Source organism: Rhinopithecus bieti, unplaced genomic scaffold (assembly GCF_001698545.2).
Source record: "Rhinopithecus bieti isolate Rb0 unplaced genomic scaffold, ASM169854v2 scaffold_15136, whole genome shotgun sequence".
Classification (NCBI taxonomy): domain Eukaryota; kingdom Metazoa; phylum Chordata; class Mammalia; order Primates; family Cercopithecidae; genus Rhinopithecus; species Rhinopithecus bieti.
Genome location: NW_016808217.1, coordinates 1,365,900 through 1,376,737, shown reverse-complemented (window position 1 = coordinate 1,376,737; position 10,838 = coordinate 1,365,900). Strand labels below are relative to the sequence as shown.

At 44.0% G+C, this 10,838-nt stretch overlaps 1 protein-coding gene and 1 long non-coding RNA gene across 2 annotated transcripts; both read right to left on the bottom strand.

Annotated features, from left to right (window-relative positions):
* Positions 1–1,614: 1,614 nt before the first annotated feature.
* On the bottom strand, positions 1,615–3,352 carry LOC108538073 (elongation factor 1-alpha 1). The gene has a single exon (XM_017885920.1). It carries the CDS (start codon positions 3,288–3,290, stop codon positions 1,902–1,904), a length of 1,389 nt encoding a protein of 462 aa, XP_017741409.1. The 5' UTR covers positions 3,291–3,352; the 3' UTR covers positions 1,615–1,901.
* A 5,330-nt stretch (positions 3,353–8,682) lies between these two features.
* Positions 8,683–10,781, bottom strand: LOC108538072 (uncharacterized). The gene is made up of 2 exons (XR_001887992.1): positions 10,632–10,781; positions 8,683–9,895 (listed from the first exon to the last, which is right to left on the bottom strand). It is a non-coding gene; the product is annotated as an uncharacterized LOC108538072 (long non-coding RNA).
* Positions 10,782–10,838: the final 57 nt, after the last annotated feature.

Here is a 10,838-nt window from a genome sequence, read left to right as displayed (position 1 = left end):
ACACAAACCTGCGGTAGTGAGAAAAATATTCAGAAGTCCCCTTTTCCCTTCTTCTCGGGGGAAGAAAGAGGCTAAGCTCCACTCCTGCTGGTCCCTCCCCGAGGGGAAGAGGAAGGACAGGGGAGAACAGCAGCATAAGTGGCTAGCAGAGGCAAGGGAAAGACCAGCAGAGAGGAAAGAGAAACTGGGAGAGGAAGTCAGAGAGAGAGAGAAAGCGAGAGAGAGAGAGAGAGACAGAAGTAGTAAAGAGAAAACAGTGTACCCTATTCCTTTAAAAGCCAGGGTAAATTTTAAACCTGTAATTGATAATTGAAGGTTTTCTCCGTGACCCTTTAACACTCCAATACTGCCTGTAAAGAAGCCAGATGAGTCACACCAGTTAGTGCAAGACCTTAGAGCTATTAATCGGATTGTCCAAACTACCCACCCTGTTGTTACGGTAATAGATTTAAAAGATGCCTTTTGGGCTTGTCCGTTAGCAGAGGACAGCCAGGACCTATTTGCGAGTGAGAAGACCCTCACTCCAACCGAAAGTAGTAATACCGATAGTCTTAGCCCAAGGGTTTACAGAGTCTCCAAATTTATTTAGTCAAATATTTGAACAAGTCATTTAATTAGCAAAGGTAAATGGAAAATTGAGCTTGAATGGATTGAAAGCTCAATTCTTGCCTCTGCCGGAGACTAAACAAGAACTTAGAAAATTTTAGGATTAGTTGGAGGGTAGACTCTTATGCCCTAAAAACAAAACCCTTATACAAAAACCTTACACGAGACAGGCCAAACCCCCTCATCTGGCAATTACCAGAAATCCAGCAGGTGGAAAGTTTAAAACATCTATTAGTAACTGCCCCGTCCTAGCTTTACCCTCCTTGAGCAACCATTCCACCTTGTTGTCGGTGTAAACAAGGGCGTAGTCAGAAAGCACTGAGGCAGCTGACAATACGTAGCCTTCCTAATAAAAAAAATCCTTAACCCAGTAACCCGCGGATGGCCCAAATGTATTCAATCTGTAGTGGCAACTGCTTTGCTAACAGAATAAAGTAGAAAAATAACTTTTAAAGGAAACCTCATTGTGAGCACACCTCACCAGCTCAAAACTACCCTAAGTCAAAAAAAAAAAAAAAAAAAAAAAAAAAAAAAAAAAAAAAAAAAAACCAGCAGAAAGGTAGTTTACTGACTCAAGAATCTTAAAGTATGAGGCTATTCTGTTAGAAAAAGATGACTTAACATTAACCACTGATAATTCCCTTAACCTAGCAGGGGATCTAAATCTTACTCTAAAAGGTCCAGATCTAGAAGGAACTCCCTTCAGGACAGGACAATAGATGGTTCCTCCGGGGTGACTGAGGGAAAAAGCTACAATGGGTATTTAGTAAGTGATAGGGACTCTTGTAGAAGTAGAGTTAGGAAAATTGCCTAATAATTGGTCTGCTCAAATGTGTAAGCTGTTTACTTTCAGCCAAGCCTTAAAGTACTTACAGAATCAGGAAGGAGTCATCTATATCAATTCTAAGTTGACTTGGACTGAATGAGGTCTTATTAATAGCAAAGAATCATCAAAATCCCAAACTTACAAGGTTTTTTTTTTTAATTTTATTTTTTCTCATTAAACTNTAAACTTTTTTAATGGGTCTCAAAATTCTGTGACAAATTTTTGGTCAAGTTGTTTCCATTAAAAAGTACTGATTTTAAAAACTAATAACTTAAAACTGCCACACGCAAAAAAGAAAACCAAAGTGGTCCACAAAACATTCTCCTTTCCTTCTGAAGGTTTTACGATGCATTGTTATCATTAACCAGTCTTTTACTACTAAACTTAAATGGCCAATTGAAACAAACAGTTCTGAGACCGTTCTTCCACCACTGATTAAGAGTGGGGTGGCAGGTATTAGGGATAATATTCATTTAGCCTTCTGAGCTTTCTGGGCAGACTTGGTGACCTTGCCAGCTCCAGCAGCCTTCTTGTCCACTGCTTTGATGACACCCACCGCAACTGTCTGCCTCATATCACGAACAGCAAAGCGACCCAAAGGTGGATAGTCTGAGAAGCTCTCAACACACATAGGCTTGCCAGGAACCATATCAACAATGGCAGCATCACCAGACTTCAAGAATTTAGGGCCATCTTCCAGTTTTTTACCAGAACGGCGATCAATCTTTTCCTTCAGCTCAGCAAACTTGCATGCAATGTGAGCCGTGTGGCAATCCAACACAGGGGCATAGCCAGCACTTATTTGGCCTGGATGGTTCAGGATAATCACCTGAGCAGTGAAGCCAGCTGCTTCCATTGGTGGGTCGTTTTTGCTGTCACCAGCAACGTTGCCACGACGAACATCCTTGACAGACACATTCTTGACATTAAAGCCCACGTTGTCCCCAGGAAGAGCTTCACTCAAAGCTTCATGGTGCATTTCGACAGATTTTACTTCAGTCGTTACGTTGACTGGAGCAAAGGTGACCACCATACCGGGTTTGAGAACACCAGTCTCCACTCGGCCAACAGGAACAGTACCAATACCACCAATTTTGTAGACATCCTGGAGAGGCAGGCGCAAGGGCTTGTCAGTTGGACGAGTTGGTGGTAGGATGCAGTCCAGAGCCTCAAGCAGCGTGGTTCCACTGGCATTGCCATCCTTACGGGTGACCTTCCATCCCTTGAACCAAGGCATGTTAGCACTTGGCTCCAGCATGTTGTCACCATTCCAACCAGAAATTGGCACAAATGCTACTGTGTCGGGGTTGTAGCCAATTTTCTTAATGTAAGTGCTGACTTCCTTAACAATTTCCTCGTATCTCTTCTGGCTGTAGGGTGGCTCAGTGGAATCCATTTTGTTAACACCAACAATTAGTTGTTTCACACCCAGTGTGTAAGCCAGAAGAGCATGCTCTCGGGTCTGCCCATTCTTGGAGATACCAGCTTCAAATTCACCAACACCAGCAGCAACAATTAGGACAGCACAGTCAGCCTGAGATGTCCCTGTAATCATGTTTTTGATGAAGTCTCTGTGTCCTGGGGCGTCAATGATAGTCACATAATACTTGCTGGTCTCAAATTTCCACAAGGAGATATCAATGGTGATACCACGTTCCCGCTCAGCTTTCAGTTTATCCAAGACCCAGGCATACTTGAAGGAGCCCTTTCCCATCTCAGCAGCCTCCTTCTCAAATTTTTCAATGGTTCTTTTGTCGATGCCACCGCATTTGTAGATCAGATGGCCAGTAGTGGTGGACTTGCCCGAATCTACGTGTCCAATGACGACAATGTTGATATGAGTCTTTTCCTTTCCCATTTTGGCTTTTAGGGGTAGTTTTCACGACACCTCTGTTGTGGCGGCAAACCCGTTGCGAAAAAGACTTACAAGGTTTTCAACAAAAGTAACGTTTGCTAAAAGTTAACAGTGTAACACGTTAACTTCTAATTTTGTGGCCTTAGGCAGTCTAGTCCACAGACATGAAGGCAGTTCACTTTTCTAAAGAATAATTATCATCTTTGGAAAAAAAAAAAAAGCAGAGAATTTATGTAAAAAGAATGTTATATGGTAAATTCTTGTCCTAAAATAAATTAACTGGTTGTTAAAAGAAAGGGATGTTTACGACAAGTCAGAAAATTGAGGCATGTCGAAGAATTGTCTGTGATAGAAGTTGTAAAAGGGAATTTATGCAAGAAATGTTGTATAATTTAAAAGTAATTAGGCCTCCTGAATGTAAAATTATTGAACAGTTTATGTGCAAGATGTGTAAGGAAAGAAGGCACTAAGGACTATAAAGTCCACTGCTGATGTCCCCACATTTAAAACAAAAGATCAGTTCCTCAGAAATTATATACTTGATTTATCTTCCACTTTCCTTTCCCTCAAAACTAAAAATCTTTTAGCACAGGTACCACCCCTAGAATTTCCGGTAAACCAGCACTAGCCTGAGGATCACGTTCTCATCAAAGGGTGGAAAGAAGGGAAACTCAAGCCAGCCTGGGAAGGACCCTACCTTGTGCTGCTAACCACTGAGACTGCTGTTTGTACAATGGGAAAGGGATGGACACATCACACCTGAGTCAAGCAAACGCCATTATCATCAGAATCATGGGCCCTTGTTCCTGGATCAAGCCCTACCAAATTAAAGCTAAGAAAAGCTTAGTCTATCCATCTTTTCCTTTCTTTTCCTTACCCAGTGTTTTCATCCATTACTATTCCTACCACTAGCAACTCTAACCCCACTTTAGAGTGTTTCTATGGTTTAGGAGCAGAGGACACTGGAAAGGATCCTATAGGCTTCTTTAAGATGCACTTCGTTCTCTCTCCTCCACCTCCTACAACTGTCCCTTTCCCAAACCCATGAAATCAAACTATGCCTTGCCTCAAGCCAAATTACAAAAAGTCTCAGTAATAGAAATAGGAGACCTAAGGCAAACCATAGCCATTGAAACAGGGTATAAAGATGTAAATGCCTGGTTAGCATGGATTAAATATTCCATTCTCACTTTAAACAAAGGCAACTGTTATGCTTGTGCGCACGGTAGGCCAGAGGCCCAGGTTGTCCTCTTTCCACTAGGATGGTCCTCAGATCAAGTGGACATGGAGTACATGGTAGCTCTTTTCCAAGACTCCACCACCTGGAATAACGAATTGTGCCAAGCTTTTTCTCTGCTATTTCCCCTGAAGTTCAACACCCTGCAGGTCAGCCCCCGAGGACCATCCAGCCTCCATCTTCCAAGACCAATTTTACCTCATGTCCCCAATGACAAGGGGAAAAATTTGGCATTCCTTGGAGACTTAACAGGATGAAGTCAAGCACTTCCAAGAGCTGACCCATCAGTCTGCCCTTATTCATCCCTGAGTTGATGTAAGGTGGTATTATGGAGAACCTTTACTGGACACTCTGCCAGATAATTAGGGCAGTACTTATGCTCTAGTTCAATTGGCTGTCCCTTTTACTCTGGCATTTCATCAACCAGAAAAAGAAAAAAGAAAAAAAAAAATGTGGCCTCAATTCTTACCTTTTTAACAACTATAAATCTACTCCTTCTCTTAGGTTATGTTGTACCCATACATCCAGGAGTTAATCAAAACAACTAAGCCAAGACATGTTAAGCAAGTTTGAAGAGGAAAACTATAAAGTAAAAGAGGAGGGAATTATAGAAAGTGAAAAGTTTCCTCTTCAAAGTTTCCCTTCTTGTTAAATAATAAATCATAAGTGTTAAAAATAATGAAGACTAACTTTCTCCAAGCCTCCTTGCTTTGTGCTAATAACTCTTTGTTAAGCCCTATCCTGTGTAACTGTTGGACATGCTCACAGGCACATTCCAGCTCATAGCTTATGCCCCTTCCTTATTTGGAAATGTTATTGCTTCCTTAAACCTTTTGTAAGCAACTTCCTATCCTTTGTTCTTCCCTACACTTACCTATTTAGGAAAGTTTTAGACTATTAGCAAATCAGATATCAGTTTAAGACTGTGAGGTCCCGCTCCAGCCAATGGATGCAGGATAGAGCAGTAAGGATGACCCAGATTCATAAGGCATAAATATGTCTGCTTTTCCTTTGTTCAGGTGTGCTCTCACCATTGTTCCGTGACTGAGCACCCTTTTTGCGGAAAGTAAAGATTGCCTTGCTGAGAAATATTTTGTCTCCGTGCTGACTATTCTTCATGGCACTGATTATTTATTTCTAACAATTTTGGTATTTCTAACAATTTTGGTACTTCTAAGAGTTTTTTAAATCATTGGCCAATGAAACTGAACAGTGCTGTGGATGGGCCATCTTTTGTTGCCAGGTGTGATTCTGTGAAATATTATTTGGTCCCCTTTCCTGGCATACAACTCCTAAAATCCTTGGAATCTCCAAAGTACTGTCTTTTTGTATGCTAGTGTTGACTGATAGCTTTAGGGAAAGACCAAGGCATGATTAGAGGGTTGGGCTCTCAGCCGCACCCCCCTATCTCCTCGGAGCAGGCAGGGCTGAAAGTCAAGTTGACCACCAATGGCTAATGGTTTAATCAATCATGCCTATGTAATGAAGCCTCCTTAGAAATCCAAGAGGAACATGGAGGCTCCTGGAGGGTGGCTCCCTGGGAGGCCATGGCAGCTCCGAGCTCCTTCCCTCACACCTCGCTTTGATACAGGAGCTAAAAATAAATTATTTAGGCAGTTAGTGAGGGTAATAGAGCCCTTGGTAAGGCTTCCTTTTAACAAAAGCAGGCCCTAAATCATTTCTTTTCTAACAAAAAGCAGCCTGAAAAATCAAGCTGCAGACATAGAAAAGCAAGCTAGAAGCTTGCACGCGTAAATGCCAGCAGCTGTGCCAGTAAGAAAAGGCCACCTGGTGGCCAGGCATGTTCAACATGGAGGCTTCATCTTCCCTTTTCTTTGTCAACCACATGTACAGTAAGGAACAGACAACTTTGTGTTGACCAGGTAGAGAGCCCATAGCCATAATAAAGATTAGGGTGGGGTGGCCAACTTCTTCATGTAAACGGCGCACCTGGTCTGACCAATCTTTTGGGCCCTACATAAATCAGACACCGCCTCCTTAAGCTTATCTGTAAAACCCTGTGCATTTCACCACAAAGCCAGAAGATCCACATGGGAGCCTCTTTCTCTCTGCAGGGGAAAGAGCTTTTCTCTTTCTCTCTATTAAACTTCCACTCGTAAACTCACTCCTGTGTGTCCACGTCCTTGATTCCCTTGGCGTGAGGCAGTGAAGCTCAGCTATCACCCCAGACAACAACACCGCTTCAGCCCTACACATCTCTTCATCTGCATCCGTTGTGATGTCCTTTATAGTAAACTGGTAAACGTAAGTGTTTTACTGAGTTCTGTGAGCCGCTCTAGCAAATAATCAAACCCAAAGAGGGGATGCAGGAACCCCAACTTGAAGCCAGTCAGTCAGCAGCTGCAGAAGCTGGGAATTACGGCTGGTGTCTGAACGAGGGGGCAGGGGCATTCTTGGAGACTGAGCCCTCATCTTGTGGGATCTGATGCCATCTCTAGGTAAATAGTGTCAGAATTGAATCAGAGGATACCTGGCTGGTTTCTGCTGCCAAATTGATTGCTCACTTGGTGATAGGGATGACATTTGGTCACAGAAGTCCATCTGTGTTGATAATTGTTGTGGTGTGAGGGCAAGAGACACCACCAGGCCAAAAGCATGCAATCCCCACCCACGCGGTCCCCTGGAAAGGTTGAATGTGCTGTGTTTCCCCACGTGGCCTTGGGTCAGGGATTAGGGGGTCACACAAACCCTCCCCACCCGCAAGCTCCACCCCTTCAGCCCGGTTTCACCCACTCGGTGACTCTGGACAACTCTCTGGCCCTCTCTGAGTCTCAGTGTCTTCATTTGTAAAATGGAGATTACACCCACTGCATAAACTCAGTGTGTGAGGATGAGGCAAGATTCTGCATGGAGAGCATTTGCCACTGTGCCTGACACACATCAGAGATGGCAAGGAAACTGCGAGCCACTTGCACACACCAAGACCCCAGTAAAAAGTAGCCCCAGATAACCAGCCTGGTTATGTCTGAAACCTCCCAGCTGCAGCTTCCACACCCGCCTGGCTCTGTACCTCCTGATCCACTCCTGGGTCTCTTTGGTTCCAGCCCCCTGCTTTCCCGTCTTTCCCAGGCCCACACTTGATCCTGGGACTCCACTACAGATTCAGCTTCTCTGGTTTTGCCTCTGTCCTCCAGATCCATCTAGAGGTACCTGACTCATCCCTCCAACGTATCTGAAATAAGCTTTGCTGTCTCAAGTCTAGGTTCTGGGGGGCCCGGGCTGAAGCACCCATCAGTCGGGGAGACTCTTGTGAAATTGAAAACTGATTAAAAATTTGCTGTGGAGCTCTGCTCATAGGGACCTTCTTGGGGTCCCACCAGTGACCAAATTCTATGGCCTTAGAATCTTCACAGACACTGTTTCCTGGCCTATTTCATCTGACTAAATTCTACTCATCCAATAAACCCCAGCTTAAATGTCCCTTCCTCAGAGAAGCCTTCCTTGACTGATAATTAGAAACCAGTCCTCCCCTGCTATATTCTCAGGAAAACTCTATGCGTGTTTCCTTCATTGCATTTATTATAATTTGTACTTAGTATACTTGAGTGACGATTTGTTCAATATTTTTCTTCCCTTATATTTATTAGGATACACATATAAGAAAAACTCCAAAAGACAAAACAAGTTTATTTCTCTCTCACATGAAACTTTCATTTTGCCATTCCCCGTGTGTCACCTTATTTATAAGGTCTGAAAGAGCTCACCTCAATGTCCTCATTCCTGCCAGTGAAAGGGATGGGGGTGAGGGGGTATACGGGGAGGGTAGTCAGACCCTTTTCCTTTAAGGGCTAGAGCCAAAAGTTGCCCTTGTCACTTTCACTCAAATCCCATTGGTCCAAACCCAGCCACAAGACCACATGCAGCTGAAAAGTTGGCTGGGAAATGTAGTCTTTATTCTGGGCATCTATTTACCCGGCTGCCAACCAGAGAATCTATTAGAGCAGAAGGATGAGCAGATGTCAGGAGACAGCTCATGGACCTCTGCCTACTACACCCTGACTGTAAAAAACCTGACTGCGGGGACCCCACTTCTGTCTGTCAAGACTTTACTTGTACTCAGTCTCAACCCCAGTGCTTCATCAAGGTGAGAGCCGGGGTGCCTTGGGGTAGATGACAGTGGAAATTTAGAGAAGTGGACAGGCTTAGGATCCAAGTTGGTGGTGGGACCCATGGGACTTTCAGATAGATATAAGTGTTACAGGAGATAGAAAGAAATTATTTAGGCAGGTAGTAAGGGTCAAAGAGTCCTTGGCAAGGTTTCCCTTTGAACAAAAGCAGCCCCCAAAATTATTTTTTTCTAACAAAGAGCAGCCTGAAAAATTGAGCTGCAAACATAGATAAGCAAGCTGGACGCTTACACGGGTGAGTGCCGGCAGCTGTGCCTATAGAAAAGGGCTACCTGGGTGCCAGGCATGTCCAATATGGAGGCTCCATCTTCCCTTTACTTTGTTATCACGTGTACAGTAAAGAAACAAGCAACACAGCACCTGTCAGGCAGAGAATCCCTCTGCATAGTAAAAAATTAGGGTGAGGACAGCCAAAAATCCATGATCTCTGCAAATGGCACACCTACCCCTAACCAGCTCATCTATAAAACCCCCTGCATTTCACCGTGGAAGCAGAAACTTGTTTAGGACCCCTCTCTCTGCAGGAGGAAGCTCTTCTCTTTGTTTTGCCTGTTAAACCTCTGTTCTTAACCTCACTCCTTGTGTGTCTTTATCCTTGATTTCCTTGAGCATGAGACAATGAACCTCGGGTATCACCCCAGACAATGAGGCTGCTTCATAAGCACAAGTACCTGTGGAGGACAGTAGAAAGGCACCCTCTTGTGTTATTATTTGCTTTTTCAAGCATGTATTCCTTAATTACCCAACAAAACTCTAAGCTGCTCAAGCTGGAAATCAAGGTAGAATATAAACATGGGTCCCAATCTCATTTCTACCATTTAACTAGTTGTAGGAACTTGAGCCTCAGTCTTTTCATCTGTTAATTGGGGATTAATATACCACATTGTGGGATGAAATGGTCTAATTCTGACACAAATATAAATGCTGAGCACAGTGCCTGACATATATTAGATACTCAATACATAAACTGGAGCCTTCTACTGCTGCATAGCCCCTCACCCATCCCAGATCCTAGTGCAGGGTGTATCAATCACTGTTTGTTGATGGCAGGATATGCAGGTGTATGGGGTAATCGTTATGCTCTGAACAAAGCCATACAACATTTTCTCCAGAAGGATTCGTGTCTGCTGGATCCCCACTGGGCTTCAGGTTCATAGTGATGCTTCTTCACATGCTCCTCTTTCCCAGGAAATAGCTTCTTCCTGGATTGGACCCTCTGAGTTCTGTGGAGACACCCATAACTCATTGTCATCGACCCAGCACCCATGCTCAGTTCAAATGTTACCTCTTTTCTTAAGCCTTCCCTGGCCTTCTTCTTCCCACTTGCTCCTGCCCAGGAAGACCTAGAAGAACCAGTCACTTCCTATATACTTTTCCTGCTCCCTGCTCTTGTATCTATTTGAGCGTTTATCTCACTGGTGACAGGGGAAGATCTGGGGCTTGTTCCATTTGGTATCAACCGAGCACAGCCTGTGAGGCTCTTCCTTCCACCCTTTAATTACTCAGGGACTCGGGCCATTAAAAGAAGATTGTCTGTGCAAGATTAGTCGGAATGTGATTGAGCAGAACCTTGCAGGCACACATGGGCACCACTTTTGCTAATTATCAGAGGGCAACATGCTGGTTGCGAATGAGGTCAGATGCCAAGGAGAAAATGTGCACTGTAGCTCCCCAGCATAGGCAAAGTGCATTGTTCAGAAGTATAGAAATGGCACAGGCTGCAGGTGCTAATCAAGTTTTCAGGGAACCCTCTGGTTCTGACATTGGACTCTGTTTGCTGGGATGGAAGACAGGCAGATCTATGAAGACTGATTCAGCATGGCTCTGCTCTACATGGTTTCTCTAGGCTTGGACCCTTCATCTTGGTTCCCCCCATCCCACTGACATTGCCCCTTCAGAGTTCCTGTAAAGACTCTTTTCTAGTCTCAGAGGAAGAAAGTGAAACTTTACCTGTCTCACCTTGTAATATCGCAACTGCAGATCTCATCTGGGACAAGCTTTTTCCTCAATTGCAGATCTCATCTGGGACAACCTCTCTCCCTTCCTTCCTTCCTTCCTTCCTTCCTTCCTTCCTTCCTTCCTTCCTTCCTTCTTTCTTTTCTCCCTCTCTCTCTTCTTTCTTTCTTTCTTTCTCTCTCTCTCTTTCTTTCTTTCTCTTTTCTTTCT